General features: G+C 45.1%; 1 protein-coding gene across 1 annotated transcript; it reads right to left on the bottom strand.

Moving 5' to 3' along the window:
- Nucleotides 1-4,366: 4,366 nt before the first annotated feature.
- LOC311308575 (period circadian protein homolog 2-like) lies at nucleotides 4,367-25,713 on the bottom strand. The gene is made up of 23 exons (XM_084437545.1): nucleotides 25,598-25,713; nucleotides 20,826-21,412; nucleotides 18,725-18,817; nucleotides 18,350-18,504; nucleotides 17,860-17,981; nucleotides 16,881-17,082; nucleotides 16,158-16,209; nucleotides 15,535-15,677; nucleotides 15,269-15,347; nucleotides 15,002-15,108; nucleotides 14,607-14,760; nucleotides 14,280-14,388; nucleotides 14,014-14,181; nucleotides 11,558-11,675; nucleotides 10,065-10,218; nucleotides 9,776-9,900; nucleotides 9,378-9,584; nucleotides 8,929-9,159; nucleotides 7,403-8,499; nucleotides 7,009-7,180; nucleotides 6,433-6,625; nucleotides 5,910-6,060; nucleotides 4,367-5,750 (listed from the first exon to the last, which is right to left on the bottom strand). The coding sequence occupies exons 2-23, from the start codon at nucleotides 21,269-21,271 to the stop codon at nucleotides 5,601-5,603; spliced, it is 4,428 nt and encodes a 1,475-aa protein (XP_084293671.1). The 5' UTR covers nucleotides 21,272-21,412; nucleotides 25,598-25,713; the 3' UTR covers nucleotides 4,367-5,600.
- Between the last annotated feature and the right edge of the window lie 1,032 nt (nucleotides 25,714-26,745).

The following is a 26,745-nucleotide window of genomic DNA, read 5'->3' as shown; positions in this document are numbered from 1 at the left end:
CTTTTAGAAACCGGAGGATTTCAGCTACGCCTTAATTAAAGCCTTTTTATTTTCTCTAAGAGTTGTAAAAGCCCAATCGCCCTGTAGCCTAGTGTATTTGCCCTGTAGCCTCCTTTAAGAGAAACGCTTACAGAACCACTCGCTGTAATGTTAATGTGTAGAAATGTTTTGTTCCTAAATTTTCAATTTGATTAATAAAATAATTTAATGAAAATCCATTATTGATGTCTCTTTATCTTGTGACATTATGTGAATGAAGATGTTGTTTACATGAAACGCAATGCCCTATAATCTGCAGACAAATCAATGTAAATGCTTTTATGATAGATATTTCCTTTGCCTATTGCCTAGCATTGAATTAACAACATTACAAGGGTTGTAAATGATGGTGTAGGCCTACGTCTATATTTTTTCCTGATAGAATCATGTAATTCTTAGGTCAATATGAGTGGTTAATAATTTAACTGACGTACAGTAACATCTTGAAAATCTGTGGGGGGCGGGGGCATCCTGGGGTGAGACGCAGTCCTGTTTAATACCCAACCCAGGGGATAGTCCTAAATCAGATAAAGCCTCAGAATAAAAGGCTACATTGAAAGTGTAAGTTGAGGCATATTTACTAAGCTCAATGCATTTATGTTCTGTTTGGGCCATTCAAACACAACATCTTTTCTGGAGGATTGAGGTTCTCAAAATATTGGCTCATTGGTTGAATTAATAGCAAACTGGCATGCGGATTCAGTGACGAAGACGTTTCTATCCACCCGAGAGACTGACAGTTTTAAGAACACGAGAAGAAATAAACTAACAAACAAATTGGTCACCAATTGGGCTACTCGTTGCAACTAAGTATACTCTTCGATGGTTCAATTAAATGTAGGCCTATCTATGTGATAAGAGGACTAGACATAGGCCCTAGCCTACAATAGCCTATAGGTCTACTAGGCTATATTTTTACGAATGCACCATCCTCATTACCAGCATAGAATTTAAATGGTCTAAATTACCTATAGGATCAGACATTTAATTGATATTGGAGAAAGATCTCAACCTAGTCTAACATCTGATTCTGATTCATTGTCTACTCTCTCCCAACGTTTCTAACGTTTCAAAGGCGCAAAATGCGTGCATGAAAGAGTTCCGCCGGCGGTGGAGTGAGACGCCAGTTTCTGTCTTAAGTCACACCTTTGATGGCCTCGACAGAACCAAGTGTCATTGTTAACACCTCAAGTACAATGGCTATATTCGTCAGTGGAACGTTAGATCCTGTCGCCACCACCGATATGCAGTCTCTTGTCAGGCTAGTCTACCCCTTGCATTAGGTATTATGACTCCCTGAGAGGTCCCAAAGCACCCAAGCTTGCTTTAAGTTTCTCAAAATGACTCCAAAGAAATATGCCCATTGTCGATTACGCACACAAAATGGTGACGCGCACTGACCCAAACTTTTGACTCAACATTAACGAACATCGGCCTATGTAGAAACTTTGGCCTGTTGAGCACACTTGCTCATGAGTTTGGCTACTAATAACATTGCTATTGTAAATCTATTACTGCCCTTAAAGTTGAGAACGAGTTTGCAAGGTATCTGAGCGTTATCTTATGTTGAGTTAATTGACAACCTATTCCGAGAAGATCTTAATTTCTTTGCAAAATCCACACATTCACTGACCGTTGTCACCTTCTTATGGACGAATAGCTAACAAACCGGATTAGCATTGCGCGAGCTGCAGGGGTGTTGTAGTCTAGCTGTTCACAGCTGGGACACAAATTGGACGAGGTGTGAATGTCGGTAGGGACATGGAAATAGTGTGGAGAGGAACATGATCAAAGCTCTTTCGGCAGGCTACCACTTGACAGAAGGGCGTCAAAGCCTGCGAGCTGAAAGATACCGAGATGAAGCCTAAGCTTTGTTCAAAGTCAAAGGTGGGAACAAAAAGCCGGTGAAACAAATGACAGCCTGAGCGACTCGAGGTTCTTTTAAAACAACCTTGTTGTCAAAATGCATATTCAAGAGTCAGACAGACGGATTCTAGAAATGTATCTCATTAGGGCCATGTTTAAACTTGTGCCCATGCATCAAGCTCAGACGGCTGTTGTGTTTTTGTCCCTAAGGACTTTTTTCACACGGTGCAATTGAGAATGTCACAGGACATGTCGACTAGCATATATTACGAAATTCGTTCAACACCGGGTCATCGACGACGAGAGGGGAACAATAGAGCCGCATCCAAACCAATAAACTGTGGATTCGTGACAGTGCATTTGAATTCCGAGGTTAAAGGTTAGCGAGTATGGCCAGTTGGCACGAGAGATTTGAGCGGTGGATGAAAGCATATGGCGTTGAAACGGATCCCCCGGGATCCCTGTCAGTTGCGTGAGTTTCTCAACTGTCTTGACTATGAAAGAACAATCAGTGACAAACAACATGCCGCCGCTATGTCTCACTGTCAAACTCTTCATCTGCCCCGGCGGATTCGTTTGATATCCACAAGTAGGCAATTTGAAGATTATGTAAACAAATATAGATTTAATCTAGACATACGCAGTTGATATTCTTTTTTGAAACACACTGCTTGCTGATTAAGATAGGCCGATCTATTCAACTTACACGTTCCCTTAAATGTTGGAAAAACCGTGGCACAAAAAGATAGGCAAGGGACTTCAGCGACTAATGAGGTTTGAAACAAGAAAAACAGGTGATCTCCATGAGGTGTCTGTCCTATAAACAATAGGTACACGTACAGTCTACGGGTTAGTAAAGATTTTATCACTTATTTTCCTCAGTTATTCTAGTATGCCTATCTCTAGGCTACTCTGGCGGTGATGATTTTGTCCTTTGCAGCAAGGCCAGATGTGACACTTCTAGGCTACTGTAACTGATAGTTTACAGTAGGCAGAGTGTAGTAGGCTACATGTGAAAACAAAAACGATCAGGCATTTTTTTGTAATTTTATTACAACATTGAATGTCTCACACAAGTCATTATCTCACCTACAAAAATCTGCAAAGGATACCACAAGTCCTCACAGTGGAATTGAACAAAATAAACACGACCATACACAACGTTGTAAGGTGCTGGCACCAGGTGTAGGCCTATGGATTCATATATTACAAACCTTTCTTTGACCCGTGTGTTTAACACTTCATTAAAGCAGGGCCAGACGCAGCAATAGGCAGAGCGGGCACTGATTTAGAGCACATTCATAATGCCGTATCTCAACTTAATATAGCCTATTAAAACAATGTAATAGGCTGTTCGATATATGGATGCTAAATCATTCATTTTGTACATTACACAAGCACAAAGACTTTGCTATGAGCATTTATAACAGCTGATGTCCTAATGCCAGCTGTTATAAATGCACAATCAATACCAAATGCCTTCATAATGCGCTATGCACAGGTAGGTCCTAGAAAGGATCATCTAATATTTTTGCACAAAAATAAGACAAAGTCAAGTCTCTCTCTCCATTCATTCGTATACTGACAGATGACAGAGAAAGGGATCCACCCTCCCACTGCACAGGGGGACATCATGGTGTCGCCCCTGCAAGTCTAAGGCAGAAACCCCTTAGACGTTCTACACAAAAAGACCATCCACTGGAATTACTGAAGTATCTTGACTCTCCATTGCTTTTAGCCTCACAGTGCCTATACAGTATGCCCATGCTAGTTACAGTAACTTGACCTGGTATTTTCAGAGGTAGGTCCCCAATGCCACACAAGCTCTTTGCTTTCTTTATGAACAAAGTGAAATAATGACATTTGAAAAATAAAATAACAAAATCATTCACATACTCTGCTAACAAGAAATTCAAAATTCAATGAGAGAAGAGCCAATGATGCTCTTGGTCCAGACACTTTCCTATCGATTCACAACCCATGATCTGCCAGTTTATATCCAGCATCAACCAACTAGGATGGTTCTTTTTCCTCCAGACTGAGGAAATAGATCCCAGTTTCCTAAGTATTGTAAGTTGGCTGCAAGGGCAATGCTGGTATGGTACAATGCTGGTATGGTTCCCAACTTTGCAGTTTCCTAGATGTCCACAGAACAGGCATATATCCCAGTGTCCCAAGTAATGCATATTCCCTGTGCAGGGTAGAATGGTACTCCATTTACTTGCATGTGCATCACATTGGTATGGTTCCCAACTTCACAGTTTAGATACTGTATGTATGTTAAACTCTAGGTCTTAACATTGCATTCAGTGCTGACAGCTTTGAGTCCATCCGCAGTTAGAAAAGAGAGTAATATAAAATACCAACATTCACAGTGCACTTTGATAAAGATGCTCTTTTCCTCAGGACAAGGTGCTCTCCCCATGTCCAAACCCTACAGGTACATGATAAAGGCTGCTGATTGAGTTTGAAAGTCCAATCTTAGCTCTAACAACTGAATGCCACTTTTACAACAAAACGACAACAAAAGCTCAGGCAGCTACTTTTTTGTTTTGTATTTCCTCATATGAAGTAAAGTAATTCATGAAATTTGTTTGAAACAGCATTAAAGCACAACAGAGGCAATATTTGCACTGTGCATGTGTAAGTGGTTGAATTGAGTCCACGTAAACCCTTGTGGAGTGAGTGTACTCCGAGGTAACAAGTAGCTGGTGAAACTCACTCCCCTAGTATAAAGAATGGGCTAATGACCCTGCCAATAGAAATATTTCTCTTGGCATAGTTGTTAGCGCATCTGACTTGCAAGCACTAGGTTGCATGTTCGTGTCCCGCCCTGGACATGCGTCGAACGAAACGCAACGCAGACGAGACTACCGTTACACGTGTTGGTTAATACGCTTTCACTGGAAAAATGCTAAATGAGAAAGCTGAGGTTTTGAACGTGTCCTTTTCCAAGCTGTCCACCAGAGAATTACTGGTCGTCCAAAACTCAGAAAACGGACCCTGAATTACTAGGCATATTAGGCAATCTTCTTCACACTTCCTTAGAGGTGAAATTTGGAGAAAAAATGGTCAAACTGAGATAGATAAAGGGTATATTTGGTTCAGAGGTTTAAATGTGAGCACTTCTAGAGGTTCTACCAGAAGCTACTGTAGATGATTGAATTTACATCTACTGAGTCATTCATTTGGCTTTGGTTTATCAAAAGGATTTTCAACACATCATCTCTTTCTGGAGAGAAATACCATGGTCTATTTGCCTGGTTGTCCCAGCTGTTTAAGTCAGAACCCTTGCAGATTCAAGCTTTCATGATTGCCCCTGTGCCACACAAAAGGACAGGGGAGCAACTTGAGAGGTGGGAGGCAGTTAAGTTGACACCTTTCTGTGTGTGTGTGTGTGTGTGTGTGTGTGTGTGTGTTCAGTGTGTAAGGGAGGCAGAAACACACACACACCAGCCCCCCCCCACCTCTCTGGTGAGACCAATGAGTACTGTAATAAAGCAGACACACACACACATATATGCAGCTGCTTGGTCAACATGCAAGTAATGTAGGGTTAAGATTAGCGGTTGTGCACGCGTGTATGTGTGTGTTCAAGTGCACAAAGCTTTCCAGATTCAGTGCACATCCACAGTGTGTGTTGACGGAAACATCTCCATAATGAACGATGATCGCCCTCTGCTGGTGAGAGTGTGTTAAGGGCCTGAGTCAGTTTGAGACTCCCCGATGTTGTTCTGGGGATTCATGTCCTTCTGGGCTGTCTCTCCACCCAGACCCCCCAACTCCATGGCATGAAGGTCCTCCTCGATGGGGGCTGAGGCATCATCCTCGCAGTACACACACTCCTGAAGACAGACAACAAAACATAACACATACGTACATGAGCTGTGCCAGATTTACAGAGAGAGAACAAACGCAAGGTCTCTTACACACAGGGATGCATACAGACACACTACTTCCTCAGCAAAAAGTGTGTGTGTGTGTTAGGTGTGCATGAAACCCACTTTGACGTTGATGGCTTTGGGCAGTCCACCCCTCCTCATCCAGGGGTGTTCCTCCACCAGCTCCCTCCGCTGGTCGGAGGAGAAGCGCGGTTGGCCCTTCTGCATCTGCCTCAGTCTCTCCTTGTCCTCTCTCAGAACCCTCTGGATGTCCCTGTACATCCACACACAGAGGAAGCAGAGATAACCATAAGCTAATAGAGGTAGCAACGTTAGCATAAGCACCTGTTATTCACATACTATTCATGGCATGATCGTCATTATATCATTAGTAACTTGGGATCAGCATTAGACCCCCTTATTCAACAAGCGACCACAAGACACCTCTATTGGCCGTTTCTCTCGTCAATAAAGCCAGCGGTATACTGGCTTTTAACTACACGGACGCGTCCACCGCGCGCTTCCTGCGTTCCTTTGGAGCGTCAGCTGCGGGTGAATGTGCAGGTACGTAGGAATTAACACAAAATACGCGCGTCACTACGCGGACGTGTTGCCGAGGAGCAAGTATATCGCGGGCTTAACTCACCGTGAGGGCATCTGATAAGTCATCGCTTTGTTCTCATTGCCGTTGGGCACGAGGAGCCACAGGGGCTCCTGAAGGACGTATTCAAAGTGTTCCCCTTTGCCTGGGCCCCGCGACGTCTCCGCTCGCTCCCTGGCCTTGGGGTCGTTCTCCAGAGAGTCCACGCTGCCAAAGTACTTACTGGTGTTGCTGCTCCCTGCAGCTCGGCAAAGGGCAAAGGACAGGTCAATAATTAGATGTCGAACTAAAGAATGTAAAAAAAAAAAAAAATTGTTTGGTAATGCAAGTTTAAAACTGACAAAGACCAGAGCCTCGTCCCAGAACAACTACATGTGGATCACGTGTATTTACTATCTGCTTGCTATACTCCTTCTGTGTTTAACCTGGATAAGCCTGATTAAGCCACTTGGGTCAAAATATTGCATTCAATAAAACAGTGTGAGCCAGATATATCTCTCTTTAATCATAAGACCACATTATCATTAAAGTAAATGCTTTCTTTTCTTATCCTGTTTTTTTTTATGCACTGCTCATTTTTACAAGAAAATAGACCTCTTTTTCTCAATTTTTGAAACTGACCAGTCCTAGCGCACGTTCCATAACCGTTGGAGCCGGACCTGGACCCGGAGCCCATGGACCCGGAGGTGGCCGAGCCAGTGGCAGAGTGGGAGTCCTCCTGCAGCAGGATGTCCAGCACATCACTGGAGGAAGAGTGGCCATCGCTGTGTGCACCGTCGCCCACCATCTCCATCTGAGGAACAGGAGGCAGGCAAACAGGAGTCAGACACTGGACTCAGTAAAAGCCCGGGCCATGGACACACGCTTTGATTACACGATAAAGCACTTTCTAACACATCTGTATCTAGAATACTAGATTTAGAATGTGTGTATGAATGCGTGTGTGTTTGTCTCTGGCATTTTCAACTTTGACAGACCACACACTGTCTCTTCTAAAGCCACATCTTTCTCCCACCTGTTTGAAGTCCTCAGTGGCTGCAGGGCTGCTCTTCTGCCCTGCTCCTCTTGCTGTCCCTGTGATGTTCCCAGGCGCTCCACTAGAGGGCGCTGAGTTGTCCTGCCTCTCAACAGACCTCTGGGTCTCCTCCATGCTCAGCAGGTTCAGCTGTAGAGGGGAACTGCAGCGGGACGCAAACAGTGGGGGCGAGGAGACTGGCTCGCGGCCCCCAGAGGCCGGTGTGGAGGAGCGTGAGGCGGCCCCCTCTATGGGCTCCATGGCGGAGGCTTTGGGGGACTCAGGGGCCAGGCCGTAAGGGAAGACCTGCGGGGGATAGGGGGCCTGAGGGATGAACTGGGTCTGGACTGGGAAGGGCTGCTGGGAAGTGTAGGCTGTCTGAGGGTCTGGAAAGGGCTGCTGGGTAGCGTAGGCTGTCTGAGGGGCTTGAAAGGCCTGCTGGGTAGTATAGGCTGTCTGAAGGGCTTGGAAGGGCTGCTGGGTAGCGTAGGCTGTCTGAGGGGCTTGGAAGGGCTGCTGGGTAGTATAGGCTGTCTGAGGGGCCTGGAAGGGCTGCTGGGTAGGGAATGCGGGTTGGGTTTGAAAGGGCTGCTGGGTAGTGTAGGCTGGCTGGGTCTGGCAGGCGGGCTGACTGGGGAAGAAAGGTCTTGGGGCAGCTCCCATCTGGCCCATTTGGGGGAACAGGTAATTGGGCAAAACCAAAGCCACCATGGGGGTGACAATAGGCATGGAATATGGAGGGGCAATAGGTGGGTCTTGGCTGGTTTGACCTTCCAGAAAGCTTGTGGAGAGAGAGGGGTCAGGGCAAGAGGGTGGGGCAGCCGGGGCAGTGGGGTACACTGAGAGCGGGAATCCTGGCACTATGGTAGGGTAGGGGACACTGAAAGCTGATTGAGAGGCTTCGGAAGGGGACCAGGAAGTTTGGTTAAGGCCCTGGAGAGGAGGGCGGGGCTTGCGATTAGAAGTGGCACTGTCTGATGAATCGGGACGCTTCATGCGGGGCTTCTTGGACTTCCGGTTGCGGCCGCCCTTCCTGGTGGCAGCCTCTGGTCTTACCGCGCCTCCTGGTGTGGTAAGGCCTCGGACACCAGACCCCCCTGAAGGGAGAACACACGCACAGAAGACACTCAATGTTACACACCAAGTTCTTTTGAGTGTCAACTTACACCATATACCAACACAAAACTTGAGTACATTTGAAGCTTCCTCAAACTTCTCAATAACATTGCTCCACTGAGTTGAGTCACAGAGAGAGATACCTTCTTATTGGGGTTGTGGACATATGTTCTCAACTCTCCTGATCAAATCCCCCTCACAGTTCCCTAGATAGCCGAGTGACTGTGGTTGTTAAGAAATGTTGAGCATGCACATTGTACGACATACGAGTTGACTAATATTCTTCATACACACCCACCTTTTCCATAGACAGCAGCATCAACTGCATCAATTGTGGGAAAGTAACCTATCGTACTCACACACACTTGCCAACTAGTTCAGTATGAGTGTGTGTCGTCTCAGCCCCATACCTTCAGTGTTGGCCCCTCTTCTGGCCTTCTGCAGGTAGGTGAAGCAGTCTCTCTGGAACACCTCTCGGCAGCGGCTGAGGAACGCCTGCTCCTCCTTCTGTGTGTGTGCTGCCAACACCTGCTTAGTCAGCCCCAGCTTCTTATAGGCCTCCTTCTCCTGATTGGGAGGGGACACCAAGCTGACGGGCAGTGCCGGGGGGGCGGGGCTCTCCGTCATGTCTTCAATGATTTCTGCGCCAGTCAAGTGAAACATCCAATCAGAGCGATGGTGGTAGGTATAACCTAGCTTTTGTGTAATACGACTGGTGTGGTTGCATTATCGAATGGGTATGAAAGATGCTGTGGTACACAACTTGCACAGGTGAGCACATGTATGTACAGAGCCTAAATATGAGTGTATGACGTAAATGAAGCGGAGTGTGTGCGCGCACACATCTCTGTAAACTCACCAGACTCGGGCTGGGGTTTCTTGTCGCCTACGTGGACGATTGTGCTGCTGTAGCTACACTGGCTGGTGAGGGACACCACGCTCTCCGTCTCACTGGGCAGAGTGAGGGGCGCCAGGGTGCCTCCCACCACCGGGGCGGAGCCAGAGGGAGGCTTCTTAGGGACCTTCATAGAGGACAGGCCAGGCTGGGCATCCAACAGCAGAGGGCCTACAGGAGGCAGTTAGAACTTCCTTTACCATGCTTAAGAATGAACTAAAGATCGACTGACTACCACTGATGGAAGCAAGCCATCGGTTCTGCAGCCAATAAAGACCTGAATGTGGGAATAGTTTATTCATTGTATTGAGGTTCTACCTTAGTCAATAAATCTAAGATCCATCAGATTATTGCAGGTTTACCTTGCAGGCTCTGCATGCCGTTGTTTGGGCCCTTCTTGTCCTCATCAGAGTTGGAGGAGGTGGTGTTGGAGGAGAACTGGTATTTCCTCTTCACAGTGACAGGGATGTTACAGCTGTCCAAGTACCTGGTGCAGGTGAAAACATAGTTGCACACCCATACATGGCCCCTCACACAGAGGGAAAACACGCACACATGTACACACACACACACACACATCCTCAGAAACTCACACAAACATGTACACAACAGCGCATGCAGCGTGCACACACGCACAGACAACACATATACCTGATGACACTGTCAAGGCAGCTGATCTGCTGGTAAGAGTGGACAGTCTGGTCTTTGCAGGCCAGGTCCTCCATGCTGCCAGCAGTACCATCCTTCACCAGCAGAGGGGGCACTGAGTCTTTGAGACGCATCACCAGACCCCTCTGGACTCCAGCTGGAGAGAAATGCCAGACAGGATCAGCAACATACACGCACCTACACACACACACACACTCTCAAACTGCTCTCCAAACACACACTCAATTCAACTCACATTTTATTTATAAAGCACATTTAAAACAACCGAGGTTGACCAAAGTGCTGTACAGCTCCAGAGCAACAAAACACACAACACTCAACATAACACTAAAATACATCATACACAATACACAATAAGCAATATAAAATACAGTACAATACAGGGGCCATCAGGTGTCCAGCTCAACCTGAGTTGAAGGCCTGGGAGAACAGATGAGTCTTTAAAGAAGACTTAAAAATCTCTATGGTCTAGGCAGACCTAATGTGCCAGGGCAGACTGTTCCAGAGCCTAGGGGCTGCCACCCCAAAGGCTCGGTCACCTCTAGTCTTCAGCCGAGTCTTTGGGACAGCCAGCAGAAGCTGATTAGAGGATCTCAGTTCTCTAGCTGGGGCATGCAATTGCAGGAGATCGGCAAGATACTGAGGTGCACTGCCAGTCCATTTAGAGCTTTAAAAACAAACATCACATTTTTGAAATCAATTCTAAAATGCACTGGGAGCCAGTGGAGCGAGGCCAAGATTGGGGTGATGTGGTCGCGTTTTTGCTTGCCAGTAAGGAGACGAGCTGCTGCATTCTGCACAAGCTGCAGGTGACGCATCAGTGACTGGTCAATGCCAACATACAAAGAATTACAGTAATCAAGGCGAGTGTTGATAAAAGCATGTATTACTCTCTCTAAGTCTTTGGGGGAGAGATAGCCCTTTACACCTTGGCAAGAAGCCTTAGTTGAAAAAAGCTGGTTCTTATGACAGAGCTGTCAAATTTAAAAGAACTGTCAAAGGTCACCCTGAGATTTTTGACTGAGGAACAGATATTTGGGGAGAAGGGGCCCAACAAACCAGTGGCACAGTCTGAGGAGTCATGACCAAACATAATGATCTGTCTTATTTTCATTAGGATTTAAAAAGTTCATAGACAGTCCAGCAGTGGTTGTACGGAGTCCTTGCCTTTTGATTTCAGGGGCAGATAGATCTGCACATCATCCGCAAAGCAGTGGAAAGAGATATTATGTTTCCTAAAAATTGACCCCAATTTCCTAAAAATTGACCCCCCACACACACACATACCAAACAACTACACACACACTCGTAATGCACACACATCCACACACTCACATATCACAACATGATGCCATCACCCAGTAGCACAGCCTCCCCCAGGCTCGGGGTGATAAAAGGATAGCCCCTCGGCCCCGAGCCTGGGGGAGAGAGGACGCAACAACATACCCACACGAAGAAGAAGTGGTAGTGCTTACCATCAGTGGTCTTCCTCTGTTCAGGTCTGGAGGAGGACGGTGAGGGGGAGGGCAGGTAGACCTGCTGGTCCTGGCTCTTCAGCATGTGTATCCCTTTACAGATCTCCTGGAATGTTCTCTACAGGAGAGGGAATGGCAGAGAGTTAATTAGGGCTTTCCCCATTGACCAGCACGGTACGGTACAGGACCGCAAGCTTTTGTATCTTACCCATGCCATGTGAACCGTACCGCTTCTCCATTACACAACAACTGATCTGTGAAGCAAGTCGGGAAGGTAGGAGGAGTAAAGTGTCATACGGTGGTGACGTATAATCACCTTAACCTCTAATCCCTAAACACAGCACAATGGAGGAACCTGGAGCTATCCTGTACTTTCTTGTTAAACGAAACAAGATTTGGGGGCCAATATGTCTAGCTAGCCACGTAAAGTAGCTATCTTGATGTCCCGCCAGGGTCTCATAATGAACTGAAAATATTTTTAGAGCTCTCACTCCCAGTCAGAAAATGTCCGCCAGCCGAAACGCAAATTTTTGCTAATTTTCCCCGTTGGTACATGTGATGACGTTTTTTTGTGACAATTTAATTGACCAATCAACAGTCTGCAGTATCGCATTTCAGCGCAGTGAGTACCTTTCGTACCCACCCCTGAACATTAGCTAAAATCAGCATGAGTACTGCGGCCCTGCACAGGTCAGTTGACAGTGGAGAAAGCACCAAAAACGCGTGGGCATGGATTCCGGCACGGCACGGCATAATATTGGAGAAGCCCCAAATGTGTGTTGGTGAAATGGAAGAGTAGTGTATGGCCCTGTCCACAATCTTTCTTTCTCCCTTCTTTGAAATAATCACTGATGTAGAGGTTTAACAATACACTCAGCTCACAATACGATACATGCTATTGGATTCACAATATCGATACGATATCATAAGTTTTTAAAAAACAGAACTAGGGCTGTCAATTTAACTAATTAATTAGATTAATTAATTATGCAAACATTAACGCGTTAATAAAAAAGTATGCAAATTAATCACATTCATCGATTTCATCCAGCTGTACTGTAGGTGGCACAGTTGCCTCGTCATTTAACATTATGAAGCAAAAAACTTAATTTGGGCCTGATTGACCCCGTAGGCTACGTCACACAAAAGCATCTTTGCCTTCAAACAAAATTGAGGAGGCGGATAATCACTTCTAAACGGAAAGTTTACTTTAAAAGAACTCCCAGATGGGACAGTTAATAAGAGCGTGGTCGTTTGCATACCATCGAAGCAGTTTTAGCTATCATCTCAATGCTAAACATGTTAACAGCTGTCAGCCCCAGTAGCAGAGACCTGAACCATTTTACACAAGGATATATCCATGCGTAAAAGAGTTTTGCATTTCGGACGGAGCAGGTGAAAATATACTGTACAAATTGATGCTAGATGTTGGTCTATGCGGAAGGCACAGATGCCTCACAAACTCCAGATTGAAATTCATTTTCACAAAATTGTGGAGTCTAACTGCACATGTAAAGCAGGGTGAGTAAGTTGGTGGCATTCATTCTTTGAAAATAAGCCTGCGAGAATGATCTGTTAACTACTACCTACGGGCTAATTAGCTACTGTACATCAAGCACCTAACGTTACTAGCTTTGTAGCTTTTGTATCGCCACTGTTGTAAACTGATGTGTGGAGGGAGGTGTGGAGTATCGTGCAGCTTGTTTTCTTATAAAATTATGGTATAGCAGCCTGCAGGACGGTTTTCTGTATGTTTTAAAGAACCATTTTCTTCAAACTAATGTCTAATCTATGAACACACAGCCCAACAGGACAAGCTTTGTTTGTGGGACATCAGAGGCGTGGTCTTAATAAATCAACCCTAAACCTATTCTCTGCGTGATTGACAGGTTGGAAAGATCTATTGAAATATCTTCATTTTGGGGCTTTTGCCAGCAAAAATAGATATAGGATCAATTTGCGATTAATCACGATTCATTAATTACAGATCATGTAATTAATTCGTTTTTTTTTTTTTTAATCGTTGGACAGCCCTAAACAAAACTTGAATGATGAATATATGACTGGAAAAATAGTATTTTATTTGAAAGACAAAATGCAAAACAGTGCAGTTGTTTGCCCTAGATTTCCATTTTGTAATGTTTTATAAATCACGATATCAGGACATAATTGATCTAATACAAGCACTGATCTGCATTCTCGTCTTTTTCAGTGCTTTGTTTGAACAGATGAGGATGCGAGTTAATAGGTGATAGTGGCTCATTTGCAGCCAGTCCTATAACAACAACAACAATAATAATAATAATAATAATAATAACAATAATACATTACTTTTGTATAGCGCTTTTCTGCATACCCAAAGTCGCTTTACATGAGTAAAAAATAAAATAAAATAAAAAGGTGATGGGGATGATAGAAGAAAGAGAGGAGTGACCCGTGGGGGCGGATCGACTCACCGGCTTCGCTTTGCCGGTCTCCTCCACCACATCCCCGTTGGCGTTCCCTTTCCCATTTCCGTTGGTGTTCCCGTTACTCTCGCTGGACGAGCCAACGCTCAGGAGCTGCTCATGGGAGCCGTTGCTGCCATGGCTCCCGTAACCGCTGGAGCCCAGGTTATGAACCGGCTATAGAGACATAGAGAGGGTTACTATGTAAATAGCATCAGTGACTGGTCTATTACAATTGCGTGAATGTGTGTGTGTGTGTGTGTGTGTGTTTGTACCTGTAGTAGAAGTCTGTGGATCTGCTCAGTAATTTCCTGGATGCTGGAGTCCACGATCTTCTCCTCAGGGAAGGCGGGGGCTGCAAACACATCCTCGTTCACAGAACCCCTGAAACATAGCTTCACATTAGACTCTGATGTCTTCCAACACAGACCAAATATCAACGTCAAAGAGTTCCATTTCATATTTTGTTTGTGTTTGTGTGTGTGTGTGTGTGTGTGAGTATATGTGCATGCATGTACATTTGTGTATGGATATGCGTCTGTATGTTTGTATATATGTGTGTGTGTGTGTGTACACACGTGTGTGTGAGCGTGATTACTCACATGCGGACTTTGTGACGTCCGATGACGAAGGAGACCTTGCGACTCCAGGGGTTGACGAAGCTGGACCAGCTGGTATCTATGGTGATGTACTCCCCATTCCTTGCACAGAAGCGGATGGACGAGTGGTCGAAAGGCTGCCCCACGTACTGGAGAACTGTTAGAGAGAGAGAGGGTCAGAGAGAGAGGAGGGGATAGAGAGATATATTCAAATCGTGAACGAAACACTTTACATTTCATTGTTTGTGTTCAAATGGAATTAAACCCCCCCCCCCCACCCCAACACACACACACACACATTCATAAGCAAACATCTCAACTAGACTTACTGCATAGGTCTTTGTGAAACTATCATACTAATCCACTGATCAGATCTGTCCATCAAAGAGGGGTCTTACTCTTGCGGTGGATGGCCAGCATGAGGGGCCGGTCGCTGGGGTGCAAGTTGAGCAGAACAGGGGTCCCGATCAGGTCCTGGGGGAGGTATCCCAACAGAGGAACAGCCCTGGACACAGATGGTAACAGAGACATGATTCTACACATCCCAGAACTATGCTCACCAGGAAGTGAGAGACACCAGAGTATAGAGATTCATTTTCACACATTAGCAATGAGAACAGATGCAGTTAGAATAGTGTGTAGACACGCTGCAGATAAACACTCACCTCTCGTCGACGTCCTGGAACACGCAGTTAGGTGTGTGTGTCGTGGTGAAGATGCGCTTGTCCGGGGGGATTCTGGGTGCTGTGGAGATGGTGGGGAAACCGCTGTTAAAGATCAACTAGGTGCAAAATACACATCCAATTATGTGATCTTGGGAGTGTGTTCATGAAAACTACATTGATTGGCACTGTAATGTGAACTGCATTTCTGTGTGTGTATGTGTGTGCGTGTGTGTGTGTGTATGTGTGTTTAGGGACTAACTTCTTACCCTCATATCCGGAGTGGACCCTCTCGGCCAGTAGGAGGCAGCAGACCTGCTCCTCCGCCAGCTCACAGTCCTGCACCTTCATCAGGTAGGGCGTCATGCGGAATGGGTAGTACTGCAGGTCCCCCTCACGTTCCTTACCCCCGCTGAAACACACAGAGAGAACCTCTTCAGTACACCCGAGTCATCAGGACATAGCGGGACCACGTCAGGGCACATAACTTAACATCATACAATACCCTGACCAGGCCAAAGATACAACCAAGAGAGAAGCATCCGTTACCGGACAATACACAAGCAAAGAGAGCAACGTCTCTCTGTTGAGTATACAAGTTGAGATACAGTGACAATTTCAGAACTGTCTGAATTACAGTTTTTATCGTATTCATTTCTCAAGTCAAACATTTGAGATCCACTCAGAACGGATTAAACATAGAAATCCCGCTGCAGTAGCCTGACCAATTGCTGAAGGGAGCCGCTAAGAGGAACTGACCTGATTCACCTCCCTCCCACTCTTTCCGACACACCCCCCCTCCCCCTCCTCCTCCATCCCCGTCTGACTCAGATGCTAATGTTGTGAACAGGAAACTATCCATCAGGCTAGGCAGCTGTCCGACGCCACTCACCTGATGCGGCAAAAGAAGGATTTCTCCTGCGTGCAGTCCGTGGGAGATGACTCTAAAGGGGGGGGGGGGGGGGGGGGAGATTGAGAACAGAATAAATATACAGTATAACCCCAACTCTTGACGGATCCAATCTATTATAAACAGCTCCATCTGCTCATCATCAGTATTCAACTGGAAATGACTGTATGGTGGTGCTTCTTCGTGTGTGCATAGCCGAGTTTGTCTAAGCTCACTCCTCAGTATAAACACCGCCCCCACCCCGCTTTCCGGTGACCTAGCTGGCGAGAGCGGCGTTTATGTAAGGCGGTCATGTGTGTTGACAAGTCAGAGGACACAAGATCGAACCCAGCGTGGGCAGGTGGAGGAGTTAATACCCAGGGTCCTGACCTTGGGAACGAGCTTAGCATGCACAATTGTGTTGAATGCTGACCTATAATCTGTAAACAGCATTGTCACATATGTGTTACCCCTATCCAGGTGGGAGATGGCATTGTATAGTACTCGTTAAACACAGACAGTACATAAATTATCAGTTAAGCAGTCATAAATTGGTCACTACCCTGTTAGTAGCTGGTTCCTCTACTCAACATGGCACTATATAGCATACAGTTCTGCAAGGTTCTTTAGAGGTTCTAGAGTTGATCATTAAGCCATTGGAAAGTAGGCCTGGCCAGGCGCAGAAAGAACACAAGAGGTTCTAAGCAACGGCAGAGAGTTCCTTACCGGTTCCGGTGCACATGCTCCAGGAAGGCAGGCGGTAGGGTGTGGTGAAACTGTAGAACACGCTGACATCCTGTGGCGCCAGGAACTCCACAAACTTGGCATTGGTGAACACCTCCTGCTTGCAGTTCAAGATGGATGCAGCCTGGTCGGAGATGTAGACGATCTTACCGGTGATGAGTGAGACGGTGACAGCAAAAATATCCTGTTAAGACAGAGAGATGCAGTAACGGAAGATGTTAATAAGCATCGGAAAGTCCACTTCAAAATGTCCTTGTGGAAGCTTGTGGATACGCAAACAACCAGTCTATATTGCTTTTTTATTTGTTGGAATAGAGGGTTTCTATGAATTGATTTGAATCTTCTGTGTCTGTATAGTTCAAGTTGTGTGACTGACTGTGAGAACTACATTTCACTACAGACTGAAGTGGGCAGATTTATTATTTTGTTGCTTGGAAAACTATGGGTTTTTAAGTGCAGCATGGAGTCAGAGATGGAGAAGTTTGACAGTGATGCACCTTTTGCTCTAAGGGTAATGACGTGGGTGGACCAAATATGTCCTTAATGAAAACGTACAAACATCAAGGTCAAATATCAACTTGTTTTTACAAACCAATTGAGCAGATACTTTTAAGCTTTGCTGATCTGATGCTTTCAAGACTGCCAGAGTCACCCCCCTTCCTAAAGAAACCTCCTAAAGAATCTTGACCCCTTTGACGTCAAAAATGACATACGGGTTTCCCTCCTAACCTTTCTATCAAAAACACTTGATCTTTAACCAACTGTCTTCGTATCCCCTCCAGAACAACCTCCTGGACCCCCACCAGTCTGGGTTCAAAGTTGGCCACTCTGGTGGGAGTAGTACACTGACCTATGTTAAATGCAATTATTGTAAGTTGCTTTGGATAAAAGCATCTGCTGAATGACTGTAATGTAATGTATTAGACATTGAAGTGTGAGTCTCTCAGATGTTCCTCCATACCGTGTTTTTGAGGGTGTATTCAGAGGTGATGCTGCTGATCTCTTCTATGGTGTAGGAGGACACATCCAGACCTGGCGGCTGACTGTTATTGACCATCAGCATCTGGCAGTACTCCTCATTAGCTGTCGGGACAGAACACACACACATGCATTAAACACACTCACATGTGCACATGTCAGATGTATACTTCTCAAAAGTAATTACCTCAAGTGATAACCCAATACAGAAAGAAAGCATGCCTTATTGTAACATCCCTGGGTTAAACATCACTAGTCAATGTAAGCACAATGTCTCGATCAACACAAGTCTTCAAGCCCTCAGCAGAATTTGTTTCAAATATATATTTATTGGGAAGCTTATTCCAAGGAGTGTGTGGATGTGTACATGTGTGCTGTGTATAGGAATATCAGTGTGTGTGTGTGTGTGAGAGAGAGAGAGAGAGAGAGAGAGAGAGAGAGAGAGAGAGAGACAAAACGTGCCAGCGTCTCACCTTTGACCTGCTTGACACAGCGCAGTGCATACTTGAGGGTGTTGAGGGTGCTGGTCTTGCCCTTGCTTCTCTTCTCCAACGGCAAGTGCATCTTCAGCTCCTTGATGGTCTTGAAGAGCTCTTTCTGCGTCTTGGCTTTGGCTGACTCTTCACTACTGCAGGGGAGCACATGGCACAAGCACAAATGAGTCAGACCACCACGCAGCAGACACTGAAGCTATTGCTCTGGAGAGCTGAGAGGGTATTCATCTCGACGTTCAACCTCTTTTTGGGTCTGAAAACACTCGACTTACGATTGAGCAAAATTCCAGGGACTAGGGAGATATTGCAGTTTTAGGGTATTGTAGTTTTAGGGTTGGTGTGTGCGGTACAAACCTGCAGCCACTGGTGGAAGGGTCGTCCTGCTCGGAGCTCACCAGACTGAAGGCGTTGGAGCTGCTTGGGGGCGATGGGCTGTGGGAGTTGGAGCTGCAACGACAAACAGCCAGACAAGTGATAAGAACCCAACAATGACAAGACAAGAATATGACACCTAATAATAATAATAATAATAATAATAATAAAAACTTTATTTGTATATCACCTTTCATACAAATAAATGCAGCTCAAAGTGCATGCATGGAGTGTTTCACATAAAAATAGACATAAAATGAACAAAAAGCAGGAAAAATAAGATGGAAGACAAAACACTATAAAAGATAAGAGATCAAGTAAAATACAATCTTAAAATATATCTTACCAATTCAATATCACAAAGCACCAAATTCCCACAAATTTGTAAATTATCTTTGTATGTTCCTACAGGTTACGCAATAATACAATTGCCAATGGTTCCAAATCTATTAAAGAAGATTGTAACTATATTCCCCCCCCCCCCTTGTATACTGTAGACCTGTGGAAACCAAGTCAGGGAAATAAAAAGGCCTTGGCCAAGTGTTGCATCAAGTAGTCGCTATACGCCCGTTCTCAATAGGGGGCATATACCTCGAAGTGCCTCTACAGTCAGCGGTTTCCAAAGCAGTTGGGTAGGGATAGGAATGTAGGTGAACTAAACACTGCTGACAATGGATGACATGATGCCCTTGAGCCACTAAACGTGACATTGACTTCTTTTTCACCTATATTGGATGTCAACCTCCCGTTGTGTCGGAACTTCCTCAGCGATGGAGTAACTTCCTAAGCCTGTTCTGTCAGAACATCTCCACAGATGGTGGATCCCTTTACCGAAAAGCAATAGATGGGAAGATATAAATATACATATTCCTTTTGCTATCTACAGTATTGACAGTGTTTTAAGGAGGTTTAACAAAGGATTTGCATGGTATCAAGGTATTGTTTTTATCACAACGCATTGTCTAGATGACTATTTTCAGCTTCCACAATGTTTCAATGAATGTGAATTAGCCTTGTGCGACCTACTGCGTGTTGTGACTCACTGTAGACAAAGTGATTGGCGAGTTTGAATTCATATTCAAGGCCCAGGCAGAGTAAAACTACATAACTGTATTGAGCTTAAAAAAGACTGGGGAGTAATGTATCAAAGCATTGCACAATGACTCTACATAGGCTTATCAGGTCAAATAACAAAATTAATTTTGATATGTAGGCTATCTGACTGTCAGGAAAAAATAAATTCATGTCTGTATCTCCTCTCAATAAGGGCTATTTCAGGTGAGGTTCAGTGAGAAAGGTTCCACCTTCATTGCCATTGTCATGGAAACTGGATTTGAGTCTTGAGTTGGAATATAAATTACCTAATCCATCGTCAGTCTACTATCTCCAGGTGTGTCATTTCCATGAGACTTACATAAAACACATCCAGGGACACATTAGGGATGAGTGCATAGCTGCAAATCTTCCATCTTCCACAAGAGTGTACATAAACTTAAGATAACCTCTACTGGTCGTAACTGACAAAATGGTACTGTGTCACATTCTGGGCCGAGAAGGCCAATGCACATCACCTTATCAAGGTGCCCCAGTTGCCATCACATTAGATCAAATGTGATAGGTAATTAATTACAATTGACTAGCCAGAGCCTGCTACCTATTTTTGAGCAATTTCCACTTAGTCACTCATGCTCTCTCATGAACTGTCCCTGTGTCCCAATGAATCACTCAGCACTATATGACTAAGCCATTACCTCTAACAAGGCGTACTTCCACTCTCTCCAGGGTCTTTCCTGTGGTGGGAAGATGCTTACCTAACAATAATGCACTAGCCAGGAAAAGTGAGCACAAGAAATCATTTGTGTCCTCTGCTGTGGCCATTCTAAAGAGGGACATGATAAAATACCCCCCCCCCCCCCTCCAACAGCCTATGAGCACTGCTGCTGCTGAAATGTTTTTTATTTTTATTTTTTTTACTGTCTGTTTTATACTGCGTCGCCAGAGCGCTGAAGGTAAATTTACATTTCATGTAATGTTACACTTAATGGACAATAGAGTTTTCTTATCTTGTCTTTATTTAACTCACCTTTTGTTGCTGCCCGACGACTCTAGCAGGGCGGAGTCTTTGCCGTTGCCACTGGAGCTGCCCACCGACTCGTTGCAGTGGGACTCGTTGCCATGGAACTCATTGCTGTGGGATTCTGTTCCACTCCCGCTGGAGCCGCTGCCGCCCATCTCCACGTCTTCGTGCAGCGGCGGGCGTGGGCGTTTTCTGTCCTCGTGGTGGGAGCCTGGCGAGGCCGGATGCTCTTGGCTGCTTTCGCTCCCCTCGGAGGCCAATCCCAGCTTGGGCTCCAGTCCTGCCCCATCACGCCCACGGCCCTCCCCGAAACTGGCCATGCAGTGCAGCTGTGCCATGGCATCACATGGCGAGCCCTCCGCCTCCACCTGGAAGCCACTCCTCTCCTGATTCCTCTCGCAGCCCTCCAGGGCAGAGTACAGGTACTGATTGGGCTTGGCGTCTTCAGACATTGGGAAGGGGGGGGCAGGTGAGAGGTCCAAAGACAAGGGACAAGCTATTAACCTGATTTCCACATACCGTTGCCGTGACAATCACAGCACTGGGATGGAAGGGATGTTGAAGCTGCCAGGGGATGGTAGGGTGGGTGGAGCCTGGAGAGAAAAAAGAATACCACTGAGTTGAAAGCAACAATGTCATGTACACTCACACTGCGGGGTGGAATGGGGTCAACGGGTTCATAGTAATGATTCTAGTATTAGATCTAAGCTATAGAGACAAACATAGGGCATACCCCAGAAGGGGTAAGAGGACATAATCCCATTGAAGATATAAATATAAAATATCCATTATTCATTGATATAAAAATACCAATGTGGTTCTGAAAATGAATCAAAAAATAGATATAACTGAATGTATAGTACAGGTACATGGTTTCACAAGACACACCATGCCTGGAACATTACACGCACGCACACACGCACGCGCGCGCACGCGCGCACGCACGCATATGGGGTGTGATTAGTGCCAGCACACCATACTGAAACGCTTGACTTGCGCCTACTTAAGAAGACGCGATGACATCAAACGTCTAAACGCACGTGTATAATTTCCATTGACAAACAATGGAGAGACAGACGTCTCATAGCTGTAACGTACCTGTCACGCAGACGCAGTGCACATGTTGTTTACACGAATTGCGCATCGTGTGCGTGACGGCAACACTACAGGTTAGATGCGCCTCACATATGCGACACCAACACTACACATGACAGTTTGGTAAAATCATAGATGAACGTACGTACGTTCGCTTGTAATGTGTGCAGAAATTGCATAGCGACGTGTCAAACGTGCCAGTGCCTTGCTTGCGCAGCAGACGTGTTAGCGGCCGCACGTGTAAGGTCAGTTGCCTTTAAATCATAGCTGGTTCTAATCTCGTCCTTGCCAATTGGTAATGCATTCTCAATAAATGGAATTCGCACATGTTAAGCAACTTGTTTTTAATAAAGCCTAATATCTGAATGACTCTTTCTTCGCAATTTAAAACAAATGTTCAGATACACGTGTTTCTTGTCAATAGAGGGCGCTGCAGCACCGTCAGCACCAGTTCGAACAGCCACAACCTATTTGAAAATGTAGCGATAGTGGAGATAAAACGACACATATCTAGGAAAAGTTATGCAAGGAGGGTCCTGGAATTTGATTGAGTGCAAATAAATATTCTTAATTTTTATTCAATATGGACAAATGAGCCCCGCTCGCAGCTTCTAGTGCCCGCTGACTTAACACGAGCGTGCAAACGTTACATGCATGTGCGCAAAAATGGCACGGCACTTTTGACACGTCACCCTCTGAGAATGCGAGCGACTCGTAACGCGTGCGTATATGCACGCCTATTAATCAGCTCGCCAAAGTACCTTTATACACGCAATGCAGGCGACGAAAGCACTGAGTGTTTGTTACGCTGGCACGAATCACACCCCATACCACGCACGCACGCACGCACACACGCACACACGCACACTAGTTTCCCCCCAAAGTCAGGCCATTGGACAATCGGTGGGCCTGCCCTTTCCAGACAAGATTAGCCTCAGACCAGTATGATCCAGTTCAACCCCGTTCAAAGGAGAGATTGTTTACACTAAAGGTGAGATAGCTGAAATGGCAGTGCTCTACTACGCAAACTCTAGCCCACACACGCATCTTTAGTTGTCATGTGGATGAGAAAAATGACATGACCGCCTGAGTAGTAGAGAGTTTAGGTCTTCATAAGCTGTTTAAACATTATTTAGCAGACGTTTTTACCTAACTACGAGTTAGTGTCGCCAGGGTGACTCTAAACACTGGGGGCTACCTGCCGGAAACTATGAATCAGCTGATACAGAAACGGTCCTTCCAAAAGTTCATCAATTCTATTCTATTTGTAGCGCGCACATTTGGGACCCTTTCACACCTACATTGTTTAGTCCAGACTTTAAGACTTTCCAGTTTGATCCGAACCAAATTGACAGGTGTGAAACCTCCTGGACCACCTGGATCTTTGGTCCAACCTGGAGAGGTGGTCTCGGCTCGAACCAAGGCTCACTGCCTAATGTGAAATCAAAGGTTCGCACTTTCAGATCAAACAGACGCGCGTGCATCCATAAACCAATCAGTGTCAAGTATAGGGAGTCGCACCCCCATGCAAGCGATGATGACATAATGTAGGTCTGCCACCAAAATCCTTTTGGTCCGCTGGTGTGAGTCAAAGTTATGAAACTAATCAATAAAAAATAATACATGTGGAAGTGCCAAATGGGATTCTGGTTCGGACCTTGGTCTAGACCTTTAGGTGTGAAAGCGCCCTTAGTTACTTTTGTACAGTTCAATAGACTATATTAAGATTTTAGGTATGGTGTCTAATTTGTGTTTGTTTGGAGTTACCAGTGCTGTGGAGGGACGACATGCCAGGCGGGAACAAAAGGGACACGCCTCGCCAGTCTCCTCCCTTAAATAGAGGAGGCGGCCAATTTGGCCTAGTACAAATGTTGCTGTATTGTGGGGGGAATGTTATGTTTAGTTTGAGTATTTCAGTTTCTTTAGATCTTTGTATTGGATATTTTGTTATGATTTATAGTATATTGTAATTATGTTAATCCTATTTCATAGTTGCCTTATTTTGGTTATTTGTGGGTTAGGTTGTATGTTTGTCTGTTGGTTAATAACCCCTACTGTTTCTTAATGGTCTGATCAGCCAGTATATAAGTTCCCCTTTGTTTTCAGTTTGGGAGGTCTGTTATATTCTGTTTGTGGCAACCCTTTGATTCATTTGACCTCTTTTAGGGGCCCAGCACGTTGTCTCATTTTTGTGATTTTTTGGGATAAATAAAAACCCTAGACCCTAAACTTTGCCAATGATTCCTCTTGCCTTCTGGTTTGGTCCCTGACAGTGAATAATACTGAATTATCCTTGTAACACTTGTCAGTGAACACAACTCAACACAGCACAGCACAGTGAAATTCAACACTGCAATCAATCAAATACTGGCAATGACAGCACACTACTAAACATACTGATTGCACTAACGAACAAAAAAAACAAAACATCAACCACACCGCAGAGGGCCATTTGACACATAGGCTACTGCAACCCAAAACACCATGATGTTTAAAATAAGAGAAACAGATCCGGCCAACCAATACACTAGTAACACAGACCTGAGGAATTATGCAATGCAGCAGCAGTCACGTGGTGGTCAGAACCTCATTGGTAGTAGGCAAGTAGTACAAACAGCTGACGTGCTCCATAACAATGTCAACAGGCACTCAGCATTAAAGTAGCCTACACTATATTTTCTCCATACCAATTTGAAGACTAAATCAAATGCCCTTAACTTATAACTGGAATCAACTGAGGGTGGGACTTCAGACATTCATACACCTCCTGTGATAAACTACTTTCTCAAAAAGTTGACAATTAGGCCTATAGAAGCAAACAACAATTGTATCATTGAGTCTAAATCAAGGTTAGCATTAATAAAGACACCTAAATAATGTATTAAAGATATACAACTTTCAAATAAACAACCTGTGTATGCGTTACATTTAAGACTACCTATTACATTCTGCGTGGTAAGACTTGTGGTGCCTATAGCTAAAGACAAGTAGCAAAAATGTATCTAATCCACATAAACTATCAATACTATCCTTGACTACTACAGCGTTTAGCTGAGCCAAATTCATCTTTTCAGATGCCAATCAGATGGACATTATTATTAAGTCATTAATTTCATTGCAACATGAAAACTAATGTTACTACCTCACGATACAAAAAGACAATTGGCTACAAAAAAGATAGGTCAATGCATCCTGCAGTGGATGAACTTTGTTAAGTCATAATTCCACACAGTATGGAGTACTTATAATTAACTACATTATAAGAAATCGACATTCTTGGACATGTTTTTCATCAAGCATATTCGTGTGGTAAAGGTATGCAATGTTCAACAGGATCATCCCTTCCCCCAACAAACCCGCTATGACCTGCAATTAAAATCCACTCACGTTGACCTGCAAAGCACTACACGGTACACTGACACAGTTATGTAAAAGTAACCCTATCTTTGACAGAAGGCAATCAAATCATGGGCGGTAACTGTAAATCGATGTGACATGAAAGTATGAGACATTACTTTAAGTGTGTGTGTAAAATGTTTTTCCCTTTCATACATTTGTTGTAAAATATATAGTATCCAACAATCGGAAGTGTTAGAGCATGCGCAGATCGAATTGGTTATGCAACGTTTTTTTTTTTATATATATTTTTTTTTACTGTAAAACAAACCAAATAAAAGACAAACCTGTACGCTTGGAACCAATGCGTAGACACTTTCTTGATACAGTCCTCGTCCCAATAATGTACCCAGACGATATGCGGTTAAATATACATTTTAAAATGCAATATTCCACAATGAACTCAGTTCAAACGTTGACATACTGCTCTACGATCCCTCCCCTTACTACCGACTGGCCTACTGTCGAATTCTCCAGCTCACAGCGTGACCTGGATACAGACTCCTCCTCTGCCTCTCCTTCATTGGCTACACACTTGGGGTTTCCATGGGAAACATGACGGAATAAAATAATCTGGGCCTCATTGGTCTAAAATTTATGACACTGGTAGACTGCTGTTGATTTAGACTCTAAATCAACAGCAGTCTACCAGTGTCATACTCATATAAGCTACTTATCCCATTCGATCTTGGATGATTACGTGTGTCCATGATGTAGGCAGTGCAATTGAATAACGTTCTAGTATTATTACAAAATATCCATTGTTATTGTGGTAAACCTAACCTGGGTGACGTTAAATTGGCTCAGGCTCCGCAATTAGGCTGATGACCTGTGTAAGGAGTACAATATTCTTGGCAGCTAAAGTGGATACAATTGCGCCCTCTAGCGGTGGACTGGAATGGTGCATTATACAACGGATGCTTGGTTAAAAGCCGTTGTATGTGACACGATATATCACGGCAAAGCCGGGTATACAGCCGGGTATAAGGGCTACACTGTCCCCGACTGGCTCTGACCTGAGGGGGTGGAGTCTCGCCACCACACCACTGTCCACGCCACGGGCACCACAACTCAGCATCTGAGTGAGCTAGAGACACAAGGTCTGAGCCAGTGGGTGCACAGAGATTGCCCGGAGGTCACTGAAATGCCCTCGACCCAATGTGATCCGAGGGGACGGAGTCTCGCCACCACACCACTATCCACGCCACGGAACCCACAACTACGCCACTGAGTGGGCTAGAGACACATGGTCTTTGCCGGTGGGTGCATGGAGATTGCCCGGAGGTCATTGCACAGCTCCCGACCTACTCTGACTTGAGGGGGCGGAGTCTCGCCACCACGCCACTATCCACGCCACAGAACCCACAACTAATCCCCTGAGTGGGCTAGAGACACACGGTCTTTGCTGGTGGGTGCATGGAGATTGCCCGGAGGT

The sequence above is a fragment of the Borostomias antarcticus genome (genome assembly GCF_949987555.1).
Source record: "Borostomias antarcticus genome assembly, chromosome: 1".
Classification (NCBI taxonomy): Eukaryota; Metazoa; Chordata; class Actinopteri; order Stomiiformes; family Stomiidae; genus Borostomias; species Borostomias antarcticus.
This window is presented reverse-complemented; position numbering and strand designations above follow the sequence as displayed.

Bases quoted from the DNA above. Each gene is read 5' to 3' on its own strand.
- LOC311308575 (XM_084437545.1), bottom strand. From the start codon at position 21,271: ATGTCTGAAGACGCCAAGCCCAATCAGTACCTGTACTCTGCCCTGGAG. The intron at 16,210-16,880 runs GTAAGGAACTCT...CCCCCCCTTTAG, and splicing joins GAGCATGTGCACCGGAACCG to AGTCATCTCCCACGGACTGC. The intron at 14,761-15,001 runs GTAAGACCCCTC...TCTCTCTAACAG, and splicing joins GCTGGCCATCCACCGCAAGA to TTCTCCAGTACGTGGGGCAG.